The sequence below is a fragment of the Ceratocystis lukuohia genome, assembly GCF_044167205.1.
Source record: "Ceratocystis lukuohia strain C4212 chromosome Unknown Supercontig5_pilon, whole genome shotgun sequence".
Classification (NCBI taxonomy): domain Eukaryota; kingdom Fungi; phylum Ascomycota; class Sordariomycetes; order Microascales; family Ceratocystidaceae; genus Ceratocystis; species Ceratocystis lukuohia.
The window spans coordinates 1,765,719-1,786,667 of record NW_027263524.1 but is presented as its reverse complement, the minus strand read 5'-3'; the positions used below and the strand labels follow the sequence as shown (position 1 = coordinate 1,786,667).

Genomic DNA, 20,949 nt, shown 5'->3' with positions numbered 1-20,949 from the left:
AAGCGGAGGTAGTGACAAGATGGCGATTTCAAACCTCATCTGGCCACCATCACCATCTCTTCCTACTGTACATGAGCCCCGGATCTCTCCCCCTGGCTTTAGATATTTCCGTAACGAAGGACGTATCCGTCTCCGTTCTATCACCTCTTTTGAGCTTCGCAAGCTCGCCAGATATCATTCAGGTCCGCATCAATACCAGTTCTCTGTTCCAGTATGACTAGAATGCATTAGAACTTTGTTTCACGTTACATATGATGTCTTTGTAGCTACAAGTATTTCCAAAAGTCTAGCCGCTGAAACCTAAAGGCAGCAATCCTTGTAAATCATTTGGTAGAAAATGGTAAATACGAAACTCATTATATTCCATATGCAAATAAACTTCCCTAGTCAAATTGGTAAGAATGTCATCCATCGGCCCTAGCGCCGCTAATAAGCCAGGAACTCTACAAGTAGATATTCAATGTGCCGATACCGCAGTCCGTTTGGCACGGCGCTTTCGCTGGTTCGCTTTCCGGGGGCGATATTGATAGTCAGGATATGTCAACATGAACATTTCCTTGTAATCTCTGGCCGTCTTTTGGTAATGGTCCCGAATCTTCAAGGTTTCAAATTTCCACCGCTCGCCTAGCCATCTTGCTAGAAGGTTGTCAGCATTTACTCGGTCGTGGCAGGCTGGGGAAAGCTTACAAATATCATTATTGTCCATATGAGGATTCCTAGCCTTAACGCCACGATGTTTGTCTTTGCGATACAAAATGTAGGCATTGGGGGGGCGAGGAACTCGATATTCAACCTTCTTTTTCGAAACCTGCGGCGCCGGCCGCATCAGGCTTGAAGGAATGACATCGAACCACAACGGGTCTTCACATCCAGGTATGGATACAGCTGATTTCTGGTGGGTATCAAAGAGCATCTTATTACCAATGAGGAACCTATGCGGCTGTTGAAGGTCCCGGACAAGACGGACCTCAGTACCGAGTGTCAGGCTTCAGAGTGTGTTAATTAGTTATTCTAGTATCATCGGCAATAGGTCGAGACTCACGTCGTGCTTTTTAGTAGGAAATTCTTTGATTTTGGTTTCAATAATAATACCAAGTTAGCTTCAATAACGGCTACATTAACTGCGTAAAACAAAAATTGCGGAATCATCATATCAAATATTTTTCGCAAAATTACACCCTGGGTTTTGTCAGCCGCGGATGAAGTATTGGCGTTCGAATTGATATCGGATACTCTATCGGAGTCCACTCCAAGATTTGACCCAGAAACAACACTCATATCGAGTCCGGGCTGAAATTGGGCAACAGTGTTCATCTCAGGAGTAGGGCCAGACTGAGCGATAGTGTTCGTTTCGAAGTGATTTAATGAAGGGACGTAATTCATGTTGACATTAGCTTGAGGGTCAGGTTGGAAGATGCCATTCAAACCAGTGTGTAGACCAAATGAAGAGGTATTATTCATCTCAAGGGGATTTAGCTGAGGCACGTAATCCATGGCAAAATTGGCGTGAAGGTTAGCCGGAGTAACGGTGTTTATCTCAGAATAGGGGTCAAATTGAGAAAGAGTGTTGATCCCAACTTGTCGTTCGAACGGAGGGATGATGTTCATCTCAAAATGGCTCAATTGAGGCACTAGGGTCATATCAATATCAGCGTGGAGGTCAGGCTGGAAAACTGCACTGACACAAGCGTTTGGATCAAAGTGAGAGGCGGTGTTTAGGTCAAATGGCCCCAATTGAGGTATGTAATTTGTCTCAATATGAATGTGAGCATCAGGCTGAGGGATAGCGTTCATCTCAATACTCAGATCAAACCGAGGACCAGCATTCATCTCATGGGAACTCGACTGAGGTGCGGAATTAATGATGGCGTTTATATTTGAATCAGGCTGAGAAGCGGAATCTCTCTCAAAATTTGTGTTAGAACGGGAAACACCGTTCATATCAAATTGGGCAGGGGATTTGACGTTGCCATTAGTTTTAGAGCTAGGTTGAGAGGTAGCACACATTTGGGAATTATAGTTTATATCCGTATGGTTACTAATCTCTAAGCCCTGACTGATCTCAGCTTCCGAGTTGACGTCGAAGTTGGGATACATCGAGGCGTGGTGAGGCAGTGTGGTATCCATGATGCTTTTTTACGTTGCAAAATTAAAAGGGGTTGAATAAGTGCAAGTAAGGAGTTTGGATAAATAGACGAGAAGAATTGTGAGTTGGCGAATACACAATCGAGAACTGACATTCGGGGTAAACTGAGTTGAGGTGAGTGGTTTCATTAACCTTTTATAATAAAAGCTACGTCCTAGAGAGCCTGCAGAAGCAGTTCCACAAATCGCTAAACTACGTTTATTTCAGTATTTGATAGACAGAGTCAGTAGTATACACCTGGGGTGAGCTAAATAGTATCTCACAATTTTATCTTTATTTTAGAGATCTTTGAATATTTCGATAAATTTGTGCATTGATTGTTGAACCTTGGGCTGGTTGCTGGGCAGGAATAATTCTTTCAAAGTTCTACAGATCCCGTTGGAGTCCTCATAACCCCACCCTTGTGTTTAAAAGGAATCTTCTTTTTCATCTCTTTCACCCCCGAACTTTAACTCTACACCACCTCAAACTTAACACACTATTAATTCTCCACAGAATAAACTCATCCCAGAAAGAGCAACCCAGAATCAACATGTCAGCATTCACCCAAGATATCGGCCAAGATCCATGGAGTGAATTTTCCAGATACCCAGTTTGGCGCAGCCGTGCTTGGCCTAATGCTCGCGTACTATTTTGTTGTGAGTACTTGAACATAGTCCAGCGTAAAAGCCATTGCTAACAAATTTAGTGTACTATCGTCAGATGTTCGACCAAAGGGGAAAGCTCAATCCCAATGCCATCAGATATACACAACAGTTATGGCTAGCAACGAAAGAAAGACGAAAATGGGAAATGCTGGAAGAACTTGTAAAAGTCATTCACCTTATCCAAATTAAAAAAGGCGTCCCCCGAGTCCATCCCTGTGTAATTTTATATTCAGGATGCCAAATTATGAGAGTAGTCCCACCTTCTAACTATCTCAGAAGTTGTTCGCTTGAGCCCGACCCGGTCAACATAAATCTACCGATTCTTTTTAAACGGGTTGCTCTCGGCTCGTCTTTCATGGGAATAACTGGACGATATATTTTCCGATACTTCTTGACCGTATATTTCACCCGAATGCTGGGCGTTAGCCCTTTTACAGGAGACGGTGTGATGGCCTTCATCGATAAAATTGTCATGCTACGATCCCGAGCGGCTCAAAACTACTTTTTTCAACTAGGTGATCAGGTTTTCTGGGACTAGTTGTAGAGCCCTCTCTTGAGAAAGGAGACAGCGATATCATGTACATATCATAAATATCATATACGTTGTTGTAACTATTTATTAATAGATCGGCTCTAAATATACTTTGGTATCGTCACAGATAATTCTCAATCAAAGGTTTTGTTGTGTGAAGGTCAGGTGTGGTAAAACTAAAGACTTGGAGGTGCCGCCTAAAATTCCTTAATCATGGATACCAGAAGCGGCAACAATGGCGAGGCTGTTGGCAAGTCCACGAGTGAAAGCGGAGGTAGTGACAAGATGGCGATTTCAAACCTCATCTGGCCACCATCACCATCTCTTCCTACTGTACATGAGCCCCGGATCTCTCCCCTGGCTTTAGATATTTCCGTAACGAAGGACGTATCCGTCTCCGTTCTATCACCTCTTTTGAGCTTCGCAAGCTCGCCAGATATCATTCAGGTCCGCATCAATACGAGCTCTCTGTTCTAGCTCCACATGAGAAACCGGGACCTCTTCCTGTCCCAACCATCTCTTCGCCACGGCATCTTGTGCCTGACTCCGCATACATTCTGGCTAAAGTTTCAGCTCACTTGAACGTTGTCAATGATAGGCGTCCGGCTAGATCCACTGCCTCTACTGCCATCCGTGAGCGACAGGCCCAATACAAAGTCCGTCCCCGTGGCCAGGCTGAATCCACTGCCTCTACTGACATCCATGACCGACAGGCCCAATACAAAGTCCGTCCCCGTGGCCAGGCTGAATCCACTGCCTCTACTGCCATCCATGACCGACAGGCCTTCTACAATGTCCGTCCCCATGGCCAGGCTGAATCCACTGCCTCTACTGCCATCCATGACCGACAGGCCTTCTACAATGTCCGTCCCCATGGCCAGGCTGAATCCACGGCCTCTAGTGCTATCCATGAGCCACAGGCCCAATACAACTTCAGTTCCCATGGCCAGGCTGAATCTACTGCCCCCGCTACTACCCATCACTATCAGGCTCACTCCCCTGATTTCGTTTCTGATGGGCCTACCACCACTGAGCAGCAGCTTGAAGCTTCCACTGCTGCAGTAGCTGAAGGTCACCCCCCTGCACAAGAAGAAAGCTTGCCGCCCAACACTCATGGCTACATTAGACCTGCCGTAAGCTCTTACATTTGCTTCCGTGGTATGTCACAGCTGAATAAATAATTTAGAAATGGAACCAAAAATTAATATAATTTTAATATATAGTGTATTACCAGAAGTGCCTTCGCTTTATGCCCCGAAATACCGATGTCATGAAGGCTATTTCTAAACTTTGGAGGGGAGATCCCTTCAAATCTCACTGGGCTATCATTGCCCAAGCTTTCACACTTGCCCGTGATGTTGTTGGCACCAAAGCTGCTCGTCTCTCAGACTTTGTCGCCCTGGCTGCTACCCTCCTGAACCTTCCGTCTCCACAACGCTACCTTCGGGATTTGGGCTGGGTTGGCACAGAGACCAGACGTAATCGGATAAGATTTGTGCAAGATTCTAAGAAGGTCGACCACGCCAAGTTTATTTGGAATCGCGAGTCCGCAATTTTGTCCAAGAATATTCATCAGATCCCGGTGATGGATCTCGACCTTCTGAATGCTTGTCTAGCTCGTGGATATCTCGAAGGCCGCCAAATGGAAGTTTTGGTTAGAATTGCGGTCCAGTACAGCACCGTATCCACGCTTGGACCCTCCTGGATTAGATCTCTGGTTGAGAGAGAAGAGGCAACTGAGGAAGCCGCCCAAAACCTCTCGCGCCGCCGCCGCAGCAGCAGCAGCAGATCCAGTTGTCGTGTGCCCAACCAGGGAAGTCAACGCATGGCCCAGCGTAAACGCTGTTTCGAACGCATGGCCCAGCGTAAACGCTGTTTCGATATACGATTTGTTCACCTGAGTGCACAGGACATTATTACTGGACGGACATCTGCCTACACAGCTCATGGCTTAGATACTACGCATTCCCTAGCTTCTGCTCCTGTGGCCCCTGCTGCTCCTGTGGCCCCTGCTGCTCCTGTGGCCCCTGCTGCCCCCGCCCCTGTTGTTGTTAGGCTTATCCAAGGCCGCTCTTCTACTGGATATGACGGTACTCAGCCTGAGATGGTCTTTACTGAAGAACAGCGGCAAGCAATGTCACACCCGAACTTTATAGGGGGATTATTCGTGGTCAACCCGGAATTGAATCCTTGGGCTCGCATATAGAGAGGGATGATGGGATTTTTCGAGCGTCCTATAGCTAAGCGTCTGCTACGGGATTAGCGATATTCAAGTTGAGATTTGGAATGAATTAATTGTTTTACTCTTATTCTTGTTTGAAATTGGTATAAATTGTTTTAGGTTGTTTTCTCACAGGGATTAAAAAGTCATTCAGCTTGCTTGTTTTGGGGTTTTATTTTTGCAGTGTGTGATTTTGTTGAGTGTTTTCCGGGTGTTTAGTCACTGTTGACATTGTAAAATGTGATGCCACTATGGAATGTTCCTTTGGTGTGAATGTTAAATAAGCTGGGTTGAACAACCCTAATCTTTGTAACAAAAAGGATTATGATAACGCTCAGGTCAGGATAGCAGGTCAGTATGCATAGGGTGGATGGGTGGGTGGGTGGGTGGGTGGGATGCGACGCCCAGTTCGAATGGCCTAAAACAGAAAAGCCTACTGGAGATGCTACAGAATTAGGTAGATACAGGCAAAGATACAACGTATCTATGGTGCATAATTCGGAAAACATATTAATAGGATATGAGCAAATACGGAACAGATATAGAGGATATAGCAGTTAGATGTTATGTTGTTGATACAAGCAGTATACACACTTCAGTACGTTAATAGCCAGTACTACGTTTAACACAAGCAAATACAGGACATCTACGGGCACAGGTAAACAGATAGGTACAGCTACATGAGACTGTTACCGCTACACAAGCGGGGACAAAATACATGGTTGGGCGAGATCAAAGCTTAGTGGTGGGACAGTAATGAAGCATCAACCCGCGCGTAATTGACAATTTGACAAGACGATGGGTAAGGAAGCCAGGATCTGGAACATGTAAGAATATGGCTGGGTGCCTACAGGCAGGTGAGTGGGACAGGAAAGCGAGGGATATTAGGTCCTTGGTCGCCGTGGTTTGCACCATGTGCTGACTTGATGTGTTGGCTCTCAAAGAACAAAGGGGGGTTGCTGCAACGTCAAGTCAACCATAAAGCTTGCATACACGAAAAAAGAAAAGACCTAAAACAAGATGGATAAGCAAAAGCCACAGCAGTAAGCAGAAAGAAAATGAAAGAAAAATGTTGGTGGGCGTGGTTACAGGCCCGCAGAGACATGGATAGTTCGCCCAGCTTTGCTTGGGGCCTTCTCCAAATTACAAGCGGTTACTAGACTATGCAGGCCGTACAGTTCTTAGTCTTGCACAAGGGCCGGGTGGATAGATTTTGCAGCCGAGTATGCGCACACCCCTTCATGACCACGGCCTCCTTTTTTTTCTCTTCTTTTTCTTATTTTTGGCAATCCAGCTCATGAAAATCGCTATTCTGGATTCTAGCCCTCCCCTGACTCACAACCAGGCAAGGTATCAGTACCATCTTGGCCAACAAAATGAAGCTATTTGCTTTCTTTGAGAAGCGGTGGAGGTCTAGGAGGGGGCTGAAGTGTGATTATTTGTTGGCGATGTGATGTGAAAATCCTTTCTCTTACAAAATGTATGTTTTCTTTTGTGACAAGGGAGATGGAACAGGCGGAAAATATGTGGCAGTGGGGAGATGAAAAGACAGAAGCGGAAGAATGGAGAAGAGAACAACAAGCGAGCTAATCACAGTCTAGTGTCTAATGGGGCGGCCGCAAGTCGCAGGCCCCAGATTCAAGGATTGCATTCAATTCTTTTTTTTTCTCGTAGCATGAAGCGAGAAGGATCAGCACTTATGCCCAACAGAATTGAAAAGAGATGAGGGAGATTAAAAAAAAGGTAAGAAACGGGCCGGTAATCCGCCATAACGTAATGACTATCGAGAAGGAAGCTACAGCTTTGCTTGGCTGCCAAGATTCCAGGCGACGATAGCTGCCAATAGCCAACTGCATGGATGTGTGGCATAAAAGACAAAAACAGCATGGATAGCTAGCAGGGGGTCAGGTAGCAGGACAAAAACAGCAAGCGCGTAAGCATGCAGGCGTGAGGAAATGCGAAATTAGTGAGGATGCAAGAACACCAACGAAACAGACATGCAGGTATACAGTACGATAACACCCAGCAGGTAGCCATACAGCGAATAGTATACTGCATCGAGGTCACGAGCACTAATGAAAATGCAAATGCACAAACAGCGCAAATACGAAACTAGCAAGGGGTAATGCAGGGTGAGTAAGGGATAGATAGTCAAGATGCTACACGAGAACTGAAAGTAAGAACCGGCAACCCACAGGCAGCAAGTAGTAGCTATCAGCAAAAAAAGCAATGTGGCCAACTAGAGCAGCAGAAGGCTACAGCCAAGTCAGGTGTCCAAGTAGCAGGCATGCATAGCACGATAAGCTCCAAATGTCTTGCTGAGCAACGTGCAGCACAGTTCCACCATCTCATGCCCATGTTGATGTCCATCTCTTGCCAGTTTCTGCTACATGCATGCTCATGTCTATGCTTTAGTGCACTACCATTTCTATTCCGTGTTCTCTGGTATCTCTTGCTAATCTAATCTCCCTTCACTTGCCTGTACATTCCATCCCTTACGCTTGCTTTCATCCTGTAGGCGTGGCTCAAGTCTCAGGAGCTTGCAACTCGAAAGCTAGAGCAAATTCAATGCGGTTCTAGGTAGCACCGCCTTGGTTATTCGTGTCTTTGCATTAGCGGGCAAAGCCTCAGTCCTTCTAAATCTAATGGTGGGCGCTAAAATTGGTGTGGAGGGAGAGATAAAGACAAGGAGGCACATTGGTGTTTGGTGCGGAAGTGCGATTATTGTTGGGATGGCAAATGCCAGACAAGAAAATAGGATGGCATCAGTGCCACCTGTTCCAGATCGTTACTCTCTTTTTCCTCTGCCATTCGTGTGATTTTGTATCCCTTTTGGTTCCAAGCACCTGGATGCATGGTACTTTGCGATGTTTGGATTCCACGTATTTACACATTACTCTTGCATGTGACTCTACCTTGCACGTCTTACGTACGTGTCAAAAGAACTTATCCACAGGTGAAGGTTGTGTTGTTGCTTTTGAGTTGCAACTATTGACTATAGTAACGGGAAAATGTGGGACGAGGGGGTGGGGTGGCCCGCGGGGCACAAGGATACAAGGATGGCTATGACAAAAAGGAGCACGGGGAAAGCTCAGGTTGGGTCTAAAGCGGGGCAGACGGGAAAGACGACAGGGATAATAGTGTAGGGAAGGAAATACAGGACATGAGAGACAACACACAGCATGAAAGAGTGGGATTAGGTCGAAAAGTAAGCCACAAGTACAAAACAAACAGAAATGGAGAAAGGATGGCATGATATGCACCTGGACTAATGAAGATGGAAGTGTGCGTTCTTTTTTTTTTTTTCGCCCCCCTACATGTGGCTGTTGCTACTTGCTTATCTCTAGGCTTTGACCCCTGCTGCTGATATCATGTGTTTGCGATGTGATGTGCTGCCTTATATCAGCGGAGCACAAATAAAAATGGAAGCGAGGTAAGACTAGCTATGCAAGCTAACAGAAGCTGATGATCCTTGAAACTTGCATGAAAGAAAACCTCCAAAAAAAAGGAACTAAGGTGCCAAGATGCAAGCAAAATTAGTCTCAGATGGGGGGGGGGTGAAGTCTCTTTCTTGGAGAGAAATAAAAAGTGAAAGAATGGAAGAGAAGCAAGGGTGGGGGTTGCGGGCAATAAGGGAAATAAGCAAGACAGCCAGGGATTGAGAAAAATAGAGATAAGGGAGCAGTCTGACTTGGAGAAGCATCAAAGGGATATCTAAAGACAGGGGTATCAAGGCATCAAAGAATCAAAGAGACATGCGGTATGTAGTAAGATGGGAATATCAAAGAAAGACCAAAGAGTGAGACAAGATAGAAGACAGGGCGATACATGATACAACAGTAGTATGGAAGGGCATGTTATGGAATTGGGGAAGCAAATACAGAGAGACATTGCAAGGGGGTGATCACGATTTTGGGGCTGATGCCAGCCGCAGCCCCGAGCCAAGCTAGATGGTATTGCGCCTGTCACAATTGTCACATTTTTGTCTAAGTCGCCCTGTCTTGCTGGCTCGAGCCTGGTCTCGGACAATGTTCATCGTATCATGTCTGATAATGAGTGGCATTTGCCAAGACCAAGACATGTGTTTTCTTTTTTGTTTGATCCATCGCTCCTTCTTTGGTCTAGACCGGACATGTTTCTGCTTTGGCTCTTCTTGACTCCTGACCGGCTTCCTGTTTGCTCTTTGTTGGCTTTGGTCTAGACCGGACATGCTTCTGCTTTGGCTCTTCTTGACTCCTGACTGGCTTCTTGTTTGCTCTTTGTTGGCTTTGGTCTACCTGCTGTGCCGTTTGTCCGCCTGCGAGGTCGTATTGCAGGTGGGTGGGCGTTTACAGGGAATTAAACTCGATAAATGTCTCGAGCCAGTGAATACGTGTTCTATGATGTATGGGTCTTACTTACCCCCTCTGAAGCTGAAAGACAACGGCATAATGCAACATTACAAACAGATACACCTCGGTATGTATACACACATTCCAGCTAGTGTTGTGTGGCGGTAAGCTCTTTGATGGTAATTTCCGTGCAATCAGCCCTTGGATCAACGAGACCAACGGCTGAGCAAGACCATGCTTGTTTCGAGAACGAGGAATAGCGACCTTTTCCTCCCAAAAAGAAATAAATATTGTGGGTGTGAGCCTAGCAAGACAGTGGTCCATGTTGAGATCCTCCTCCTTGTCACACCCGCCACTAACAACTCCAAATAGTATTGAAAGAAGAAGGGATTATCGCTACAAAAACGGCAAAAGGTGTGGATCTTGGCTTTGACGAAATGGGGTCACTTAACATGTATAGTGCGCCACGCAACAGTATGAAAGAAAATGCACTTTGAGGAGCTCAAATCATGGCTTCAGTCAGGATTTTCATTCCCCCTCCCTGCAACTGCTTTCTTTTTTCCATGTTTCTTTTGAGCCTGCCTAGGAGGAGAAAGTTTCTCACCGCTCTTTGCGTGATCCACCTCAGATGCATTATCCGGACATGCTTCTTTCACTTCTTGTTAATTTAGCCTAAGTGATCATGTGTTGAGGGATTGCCCAGCCACCGTGATTGATGGAATTAGCGGGAAACAGCCCCGTCTAGCCCGGGCTGATGTGATCTGACGCATGCTCCTTCTTGTTGTTCTCCTTCCTCCTCGCTCCTCGCTTCTCGCTTGCTTTGTAGTGCCCGCAAGTAGTCTCCACTCTTTGCTCTTTGCTCCTCCCTCCCTTCTCCCTCTGCTCCTACGCGCCGCCGCCAGAGCCCAACCCTCTCTTCCCGTCCCCGTTCTCCTTGTCTCTTGTTTTTTCTTGATTTTCTTCCCTTTGACATTGACCCTGTCCTTGCTCCTCTTTCTCCCTCCTCTTCCTTAGCTCAGCCTTGGGCTATCCAAGGTCCAAGCCAATCCCTTTTGTTCCATTTCTTTCTTCTTGATCCAACCGGAATGTCGCGATCTTGAACTCGGAAATGAGAGATGAATCCCTTCCCGAGGAAAAGCACACTATTTGCTTTCTAGATAATTAGTGCCTTGTACTCCGTAGCACAGCATACCGAGCAGTACAGTGACTTCGGGGTAGAAATGGTAGTACTAGAAAAACAGACGGCAGCGCCACTAAAAGTGCATTACTAGAGGTATGAGACTCTGCTCAATTCACAGCAGCAGTGGTTTTGGTGAGCCGTGTGAGTCCTCGCTTTTTTACATGCTTCACACGGTAAAGGCCTCCAAAGCCTTGGCATGCCGGAATGAACAGGCCTGAAAACAGAGGCCTGAAAACAGCGGCCTGAAAACAGCGGCCTTAGCTGCATCTGTTGGGGGTTTTTTTAGTTCAACCTGCATGCTTTTGACCAACAGAATAAGCGAGAGAGGGCCGCATTTTGCTTAGGGCCAATAAAGTCTTTGACACGACTCTCGTGATGTGATAAGATTGCTAGAACACAAGGCGTGCGATCAAAAGCTAGGAGTTTCTCGCGTCTCTCGGGCAACACAGAAGACGGAAAAAGAACTGTTGAGTCAGATAGGCAAAAAAAGTGAAAGAACTGAAACAGATCCTGCTCCCTCATGCTCCTCCTGAAAGAAAAAAAATACTGGATAAAGTGGGGGGGCCGCCTGTTGAAGGGCGGCTGGCAGGAAGATTTGCAACAAAGAAAAGTAAATTGATCAACAAGCAGCCAAGTCTCAAAAAGCTGAGGCTAACTGCAAGCAAGACTACGAGCTAACTGTTATCTCCAAACGGCAAAAACCCTCGGGGGTGCAAAAGAAAAACTCCCCCAAGAAATAGAATAGGCCACTCAAGACTGGAGCCTGCCTTATCTTTGGCTATTTCCTTACATCATGAACCCCACTTTGAACTTTTGTAGTAGCCGATGTCTCCGCATCTCAGCCCCACTTTTGTGTTGTCTTGCTCTAGACCATCCAGGTGCTGCTGAAGCGCCCTGCCTCAAAGAACGCACAAGGAGAAACCGCACGCCCACCTGCATTTAGCAATAGGCCCAAATGAAGGCAAGATTTTGCAGTGGCTGTCTCTGCTGTCTTGGTCTAGCAATACCCCGCATGTTAGGGTTGGTGGCTTTGTCGTTTCCACCAACATCTGGTCTGTTGCTGTGCTGAAGTCATGGCACCTACACCTTCCCTTTGCCTGCGTAAGAATTTGGTCTTTTCATTGCTGTAACTAGTCCACATGTGTAAACCTCTCCATCAAAGCTTGCTGTAGCAACGGCTTTGTGCTGATTTCTTCCGGCGCCATTGCAAGACTTGCAAAGGTGTCTTTGGAGGTTCTCCAAACGCAGAATGCGCCCCCAAGATCAACAAGTAGCTAGCTAAACATAGGTGAGAAGTGATCCCATAGCACTCCCCCATATGCCTCTTTCTTTTAGGCTGTAACTGCTGCCTAGCATACTGAAATTTCTGTGTTTGTCTGTTGAGCCATGGTATCACTGTCTGAAAGATGGAAAAGCCACAGGCTATTTTGCTACCCTGAACGCTTAGCAGGAACATAGTAGATAGCCACTGCTCCCCATCACCTACTCAAGCCCACAGGACTGATGCAAGCCTAGGCGTCTTAGTAGTCTTGCCATCTTTCAGCACAATAGTTCCTCCCTTTCTAGGCCTTTCTAATTAGGAGAAAAGAAAGCTCTCACTCAGTTAGCTTCTTTGAAGCCCCCGTCAGCTCCTGGTTGCAAGATTCCCTGAAAGCTCTTTCACACATTAGTGTAAAATTGCGGTGGCTCTTTCAACTCCAAGTGGGTGTGCTCAAGCCCTCTACTTTGCCACAAAGCCCCGGCTAGCTATCAGGGTGAGGGGTAGAGAGGCCTAGATTAGCTAGGAACAAAAGCTGGCGTGGTGATCAGGGAGTTCCGTCCGTCCCTAAAAGCCCAAGTCTATTGCCTGCACTGTTGTTGCCACGGCACACAGTGCTCAGTGCCCCAGTGCTGGGCGTTTGGCACTTGGTACTTGTCGCTCAGCGCTCGTAGCAGCCTCATACCAGTCCGTCCAGCCTTGCTGTGAAAGCTATGACAGGATCGTGACTCTTGACTGTTGTGATTGTGATGGCCATGACGGGATCGTGACGTGCACAATTAGTAGCCCTATCAAGGCGCCTCATTAAGCCTCGTAAAGAAGATACTTAGTCCGGCCTTGCCAATAGCATCTTATCAAGTCACATCACAATGTCTCTTTCCCTACAGACCCATGGCTCTGCTGCAGCGCCGGAAATAGTAGTATCATAGCCTCGTTCTTGAGTTATGGCCATTGTAGACTTGGCTGCTTAGAACCTCAGCCGTGCTAGTCCTCATAATCGCTGGCGAGTCTCCTATGACTAAAGTGTTACTTGGGATTTTGCACAAGGCGAACAACTTTCAACATATACAATCTTGCTCTCAATTAATAATATAGTTCAAGATTAAGGTCGCAGTCCCCATAAGCTCTTGGCTATCGGTCCTCAACCTCAACCGTTTGAGCCTTGAGTCCCAGATTTCAGACATCAAAATTACCCCTCCAACCCAAAAAGCCAAAGCCTCAGATCCAAGCCCCTCGAAGCTTTGGAATCCGAGATCGCAGAACCGAGACTTGAGGCCAAAAACGCCAAACATGAAGCCTCAGCCCATGCTCAAGGTTATGGCCTCAAGTCGTATAGTCGACCACTATCTTCACCGCCACCCTGAGCTTGATCTCAACAGTGACTTAAACCTTGATCCACGCCTGCCCTCTCTAGCCGATATTCTACTCCTCCTGGTATGAAATCTTGCGCATTTCGCCCAGCCGGTGTCTCGCAGCAGCCAGCGAATTCTCCAGCTGCAGGATCTCTACCTGTTGTTCCATCTCGCGCACCTTGAATTCATGGGCCCCTAATTTACTGTAATCCACAGCCTCGTCATCTTGCGAGTTGCGCTCTTTGATAATCGCTTGCACCTGTCGCACCAGGCTTCGGCATGCTGCACCAACCGCCTTACTAGCCGTCTCTAGGTGCTCCTGAGACTTGCTCATGAAACCAGCCTTGACGCGCGACGCAGCTACTAGCTGCGCCGTTGATGCAGCCACATCGTTAGAGGCTACAATCAACTGCTCGGGGGAGTTTCGGTTCGACAGAACACCATCAGCTGTTTCAATTAGTGTGTTGGTTGAAGATGCTACGGCTTTGGCTGCCGAAATTAGACCCTCGGTCCAGCGGTTGTTTTTCTTGTAAAATGCCGTCTTGGAAGAAGATCCGCGGCCGGCTTGCACAATTTCCTGCTGGGTCACCGTGGCAGCCTTGATTAGCTGGGAAATAGCTGTAGTCACGGCTGACGCAGCATCTAGGATCGAATCATGAACTTTGAGTTCGTACGTTGAGAAGCCATCACGCGGCTTGTTCTTCAGCTTGGCCAAGCGAGCGGCAGCGGCAGCAATAGCATCTGCAGCTTTGCTAAGCTCCTGATCGACCAGATCGCCCAAGTCTCCCTTGCCAATCAGCTTGCTGAAGCTAGGGGCGAAGCTATCGACCAACTTGGTTAGCTTCTGTAGGCTAATCTGCACATCGTTGTTACTGTTGATCACCACATCAGTCTTCTGCAGCGGGTCCATGCCCTCGAGCCGGAAACTAAGCAGCCCGCGGAAACACTGTACCGTAGTCTGTGCTGCCTGTCGCGAGCCTGACAACAACGCGTCGCCCTTCTTGTCGTCAGTAGCGAGACGAAGAAGACCCTTGGTGTTGGAACACACGTCAGCAACGGCACCTGAGAACACGGCAATGGCCCTGATAAGGTCGCTGTGTTCGGCAGCAGGTCCGTCAGCAATGAACCCGTTGAAGGCTGTCGCAAATTCCATGGCGCTAGAGGAGGCCTTCTCGACCTGTGAGAGGACAAAAGTTGGCGAAGCGTTCTGGTTACCAGCCTGCATGGTTGAATCAAGCTCATAAATGGCGTCGTCAACACGCTGCACACCGACTTGGAGCACTGAGTCAATAATGGCGTTTATCTTGTCCTGATTGGCCTCGACGACAGCCTTGATGCCTTCATCAAACATGGCATCGCCATTGGAGCCGTTGTTCTTTAGCTCACTCAGCTCAACAAGGGCCTGGTCCATGCCAGCCTTGTAGACCTCAAGCTCTTCTTCCTTGTCACGCAGAAGCCTTTCGAGGTCGGAGTTGCCGCTGCGCACATTGGACTGGGCATCTTCGAGATCGCGTGTCTTATTACGCAGTGCCTCTTCGAGGTCAGCCATTTCACGGTTGTACTTGGCTAGCATAGTTGACAGTTCGTTGCCCTTTTGTCGCTCAAGATTATCGGCTTTGTCCAGAGCTAAGCGTAGCTCGCGGCGAAGTTTATCAATCTCATCCTTGCCAGAGCCAGATGCGCGATCCTTGTCATGAAGGGCCTTGTCTCGCTCGCGAATCATATCAGCGAGCTCGAGGTTCTTGGTCTTAATTTCGCGCTCAAGCTTCTCGCGCTTCTCATTTGCCTCTTGTGCTGAGGCGGCCTTGAGCTGCACGTTCTTGAATTTGGTGAGGAGATCAAGGTGCTCGTGGCGTAGCTGCGAATACAGCTTAGCAAGAGCTTCGTATTTACTACGCCAAGTATTAACCTGTTCCTGCAGAGCACGAATTTGGTCATCTTTGCTAGTAATCTGCTGGCCATAGTTACCCTGTAGCGAATTGAGCTCGCTCTCTAGGGACTTGACACGTGCGTCGAACTGCTGTAACATAAGCTGGTCCTGTTCGTACTGAGCACGGGCACTTAGGTTTTCGCGCTCAAGCTCGGCGAGGCGACCCTGGGTCTGCCACTGAGCTTGTTGAGCGAGGAGGGCCTCCTGCTCACGCTGCTGCTGTTCCAGGAGACGCCTTTGCTGTTCTTCAAATTCGCGTTGGGCTTGAAGCTGGGCCTGCTGCTGGGCCAAGACGGCAGCCTGCTGCTGGGCCTCAAGCTGACGCTGTTGTTCTTCGTACTCGCGATTTTGTTGATCGATTTGAGATTTCCAAAAATCAGACATCTCATCGGGACCTTCATCCTTACTAGGAACGGGGGGAGATGGTGTCTTCTCTTTAGGTCTAGAGGGCAGGTCGGGTGCATCTTCATCCTCTTCGAACAGGTTGGGGGGTTCAGCACTCAAATTGGGAATAGCAATGAGACTAGTGAGATACAGCAGGTTGGAACACTCGTAATAGAACTTAACAAGACGGTAGTGTTGCGCATTGAATCGCTCACGTAGGGGTGCTAGAAGTTCGATCTCGCCAGTAGCTATAATAGGAGGGAGAGAACCAATTTGTTAGTATAGCAGTAATTAGGATATATGGAGGAATGGATGGTGAGGATAGTGGTCCATGTATGAAAAGAAAAAAATTAATAGATCCTGATGCGCAAAGTTTGCTAGCACTTGACGCTTAGGGGCAATACTTTGGCTGGGCGTGGATGTCGTGCAACAGGCGGTTACAGTAGTGACAAAGGAAAAAAGAAGTAGCGGGCAAGGGATGTAAGGGACGGGGAGATGGAGGCGCAGGCGCCAAGGATGCGGATAAAGATGTAGATAGGATGGAGAGGGGGGGGGGGGGTAAAGGGGCAGAGGACTAAGAAGATAGAGACACTGCAAAATAGAGGTAAGTACGTACTAGAGTGCATTGCGCGCAGCATGCTCTTGATAAACTTGTAAATTCCGTTACTTTCAGCAACTAAGGGCACCAAGGCGGATATGCGGCATTCGTTTCTGCCGACATTGCGGAAATGCGAAAAGATGAGCTTCTGGAATTGATCAATCTTGTCCTGCAAGACCATGAGATCGAGGATAGTTTCGTAGCCCTCATTGGGATCGTTGATGGACTTGAGACTGATGTACTCTTCGTATTCAAAGGTGCCATTGAACTCGGGATGTTGCTGGTGGAAGCCTAGCTTCGCTAGCAAATAATGCACGTATTCGCGAATCAAAGGCGCATAACCGCGAATTCCCTCGCCGCTAGAGACACCACGAGCTAAACTCTCAATCCAGCCACGGTTGGCCATGGCCTCGCGTAGGGCGCTCGAGTGGCCCTCCTGGAGAACCTTGTGGATTGTGATAAGAGCTTTGAAGGTCTGGACTTCATCGGCGAGAATTGGTTGCCTGTTTTAGGGGTGGGGGAGAGCAACAGTCAGAGACAGATATCAATGGGGCGGGCTGAACAGGCAGGGAGTCGCATATGGTGAGGTTTAAGTAGAAGAATGGGTAGACCTACACCTTGATGCCAATCCAAAAGGACTGGGACGACCGGTGGTCCCATGTGTATACGATACAAGCACGCACATGCTTGCGCTTAGGCGCGGTTTCCTCGGGGTTAGTGGCTTTTTTGATGTTGACGGCCAGTTCCTGGTCCGTTTTCGTGTGGTTGACAGACATGGCGTGAGTAAAATAATGGCACAGGAGCGGCTTGCTATGGTATAGAGGTGTCTTGTCGTGTTGATAGACGTATCGTGACTTGTGTTAGGTGGATATAAATTGTAGAGGGGGGGGGGGGTATTGTCGAGGAGATTAGGTGTTTTAGAAGTGACGCTGCGCAATGAAACGACAATGACAGTTCCGCGGCGCCTACATGGATATGCCGATATCACAAGAGGTGAATGCGTCAAAGTAGTCGTAGAACTGCCGCGATAACCGTTTAACGAGGTATGCTTTGTTTCTGTGAGGTTGTCTTTGTTTATGTGAGGCTAAAACAGCTATGTCAGTTTTGCTGGGTTTCGTCAACCTAACTGAGCCACCTTAGGATGGCGTATGCCTGCCAAAGCCCAGAAGCTTGGAGCCTTGCTTATTGCTGTAATGTCACGTGCCACCCTATACCCATATAACCCTAATGGTTAGTATTTTGACTGCGCAACATCACAGAATAAACAATGAGAGCAAGCCTGCGAATGACAAGTCGCGATATATAAAATAGCATGACAAAGCAATCATCCTAACAGAACGAGCTTCTTTTCATGCCATCGAGTTTGAAGTTCTCATGAATCGCGCTGTAGCTGCACTATAGCGCAGATAAATTGTTCCGAATCGGCCTTTTTTTATTTCTTCCGTCAGCTTGATTATAATTTGGTCAGGCTCTGTCCATCTACTATTTTTTACTATTACACTCCAAAGGGACCTCCCCCTCTCAAGCACACCCATTTCAGACCCTTCGCCTACGTATTATCCGGGTCTTCTCTTAGGCCTCCCTTGTCCGTCATGCGCTACCTCACTCCGGCCAAGATCGGCCTCCTCGTCCTTATCGACATGTACGTTAATGACGAGGTCCCCAATGAGTCCCATCGTACCATTCTAGACTTCTTGACCCTCCACATTATGGGCATTGACCTGCCCCAATTGCAGCACAAGGTCTCGCCCAAACGGTTTTACTCAGAGTTTGGTCGAATCTGCTTCGTCGACGCCACCGTCGACCTGCTAGCTAGCATGACGGCATTCCAGAATCTTCTCAGTCCGCTGCCTAGCAAACTCGAAGAACACTGTCTCTGGAACGTTTTCATTTGCAAAATGTGGTCAATTGATTCCCTGAACGAGATTAATGTTTTCGTTTTGACGTGTTCCCGGTGGTTGATGACTAAGTTCACGGATACAATGTTGAGTGAGCTCACGTCTGATGGAGAGGGCGTATACGAAGATGAAGAGCAGGGGGAGGATGAAGAAGAGGAAGAAGAAGAAGAAGAAGAAGAAGAAGAAGAAGAAAACGGAGAAGATGGCGAGGATGAAACGAAAAAAGTGCCGCGGCTCGACACCCCCCGAAAGAAATTACGCATCACCCAATGCTCCCCTATCGGCGTATTCATCCGTCAATGCAGATCTGAGATGCTAAAGTATAACTTTGCGAAGACTGCTCGGCTATGGAAATCATTCATCTGTTACAGACAGCCTACACTATCTTATATGCGAACTCTTCACCCAAACATAGGAAAATACAGCTTCGACGACATTCTAAGCAGTGAGTCTGAAACCTGGTGTCCAGAAGACATTAGCACACTTGCGGGAGTAGCCTACGGCGATATGCTCGCTACGGGGGAAGCCGCAGATGGAATTCCTATCAGCATGTACGACCTGGAAAGATTGGTGGCTCGAGTTAGGCAAGCCATGGTGGAGACTCGGGGTAAAGTACCGCTTGAGGTGCGGCACCAACTTGAAGATTTACTTAGGGACGCTAAAGTTCTGCCAAAAGGGATTCATCACTTGAGGTTAGTATAGTAGTCAAGCATGGTGGCTTGATAGCTTCTTAGTTTGGCAGTCCCATGTCTAGCTTTTCTTTTTTCTCTTGTTTGGGAGCTAATAATAACGGCCCCCCCTAGATATATCGAAGCCTCGCAATCTCGCGACTATACCTCCGCATTCGACCAACTTCACCGATTTTGCGACTACAGCCCGTCCAACAAAGACCGCCAAGCCTACCAGTGCTCCTTGATGACCCTGGCCCAAACGAACTCGGACTTTGGCTGTTTTAGCGAGGCTGCGACTGCCATGTCTGAGGCAATCTCAACTGCTCGTGAAAACGGCGACACACAGACACTTATCCACTGCTTGAACTGGATGTACAACTTTAGTATAACGCATCCTGCTCTCTTACGTGAGATGGAAGATGAAACTGTGTTGGTTGATCATCGCGAGACACTTTCATACCTTAAGTTAAAATCAGCCGAGGTTGGTCTGCCACCCAGCATGGCTGGAGCCTATTTCCTAGAAGCCAACCTTGGCCTCCAAACAGGCACTAGCATGGCTTCTGTAGCAGAATCCGCGACCCGAGCCAGCCACCTCGTTGGGTCCAACGGGCTTGCTTCCATGCTTGGCTTGAACGTTGGGACAAAGGCGAGAATCTGGGTGCGTATGGGCGTTGCCTCTCTTGCGCTGATGGAGCAGGAAGTATTCCTCAAATCCGGCATCGTTTTTGCCGATCTAGCTATCCTAGCTGATTCCATGGCTTACTTAGCGGCCACATATTCAGTTATCGGGAGATGCAAGGAGGCCCTTTCTATACTTGACGATTTTCGAAGCCATTTTGGGCCAAATCTTGTGCCCATCATGACCGAAAAGATTCTTAAGAGTCGGGGCGTTATTCGCTTTAGACAGGACCTGAACAAGGGGAATTTCGACGGTGCTCAGGAAATCCTCCGTCAGCTGTTGCAGAAGTCAGACGGTATTCCTTATGAAAGCTCATTCAACACCCTACTTCAGCTAGAATATCTGTACCACTCCAATCAGCTTCCCCAAGCTCTGCAGCTAATTGAAGATATGGCTAAGATTCTTGACGGGAGCAAGTATGAAGCCTCTACACACATTAAGCTACTGATCATGAAGGCGCGTATTTTTAACAAATGCCAAATGCCTCTTCGCGGATTTAGCATTGCGGCCCGCGCAGCAAAACTAGCCATGGAAACGCTCTCAGTGGAAAGCATATGTGAAGCTATGGGGGTACTAGCAAATATTTTAAACAGCCTGGGAAATTTTGGGGCGGCCTTGGAGCTCCTAAACGCAACACTACCCCGAGCTTTGGAAACGGCCAGCGTGGCTATAATGGGCGAGACCTACCTATGCCTGGCAGATACATACATGGGCATGGCTGGTGAATTAGGGAGGGACTTGCAGGCTGGGCCTTTTGCACAAACCCCTCCTTCGAACCTGGCTGTAAAGCAGGCAAACGCTAGGAAAGCTAACATGGAGAAAGCAGTAAAGTCATTGGACCAGGCTTTTGAGCAGTTTCAAGCTATGGACTATCATGAGGGCCAATGCAACGTCTTGGCGAAGAAAGCCACTATCTTCCACATTTTGGGCGAGAGTGATCTTGCAGAAAAAACAGCAGGTCAATTTCTAGACATCAGGAATAGGTAGAAGATGCATTAGCGGCAAGTACATAGAAAGGAAAAGAAACGACAGCAAGGTTGGCCAAGTGTAAATGATTGTTCGTAGTTGAGCAGGCGAGTCTAGAAATCGTAAGATCAGTTTGTTGTATGGTCCTCCACCTCC

General features: G+C 47.7%; 4 protein-coding genes across 4 annotated transcripts; 2 read left to right on the top strand and 2 right to left on the bottom strand.

Moving 5' to 3' along the window:
* Positions 1-457: 457 nt before the first annotated feature.
* Positions 458-2,127, bottom strand: HOO65_050431 (putative mating type MAT1-2-1 protein; the record flags this gene model as incomplete). Its single annotated transcript, XM_071003318.1, has 3 exons — positions 458-636; positions 688-986; positions 1,043-2,127. 3 exons carry the CDS (start codon positions 2,125-2,127, stop codon positions 458-460), a joined length of 1,563 nt encoding a protein of 520 aa, XP_070858490.1.
* A 1,411-nt stretch (positions 2,128-3,538) lies between these two features.
* On the top strand, positions 3,539-5,531 carry HOO65_050430 (putative mating type 1-1-1 protein; the record flags this gene model as incomplete). Its single annotated transcript, XM_071003262.1, has 3 exons — positions 3,539-3,599; positions 3,710-4,483; positions 4,549-5,531. 3 exons carry the CDS (start codon positions 3,539-3,541, stop codon positions 5,529-5,531), a joined length of 1,818 nt encoding a protein of 605 aa, XP_070858489.1.
* An 8,206-nt stretch (positions 5,532-13,737) lies between these two features.
* On the bottom strand, positions 13,738-17,355 carry HOO65_050429 (putative cytoskeleton assembly control protein; the record flags this gene model as incomplete). Its single annotated transcript, XM_071003124.1, has 3 exons — positions 13,738-16,229; positions 16,598-17,082; positions 17,195-17,355. The coding sequence occupies 3 exons, from the start codon at positions 17,353-17,355 to the stop codon at positions 13,738-13,740; spliced, it is 3,138 nt and encodes a 1,045-aa protein (XP_070858488.1).
* Positions 17,356-18,171: 816 nt separating this feature from the next.
* HOO65_050428 (Anaphase-promoting complex subunit 5) lies at positions 18,172-20,814 on the top strand (the record flags this gene model as incomplete). The annotated part of the gene is made up of 2 exons (XM_071003187.1): positions 18,172-19,169; positions 19,281-20,814. The coding sequence occupies 2 exons, from the start codon at positions 18,172-18,174 to the stop codon at positions 20,812-20,814; spliced, it is 2,532 nt and encodes an 843-aa protein (XP_070858487.1).
* Positions 20,815-20,949: the final 135 nt, after the last annotated feature.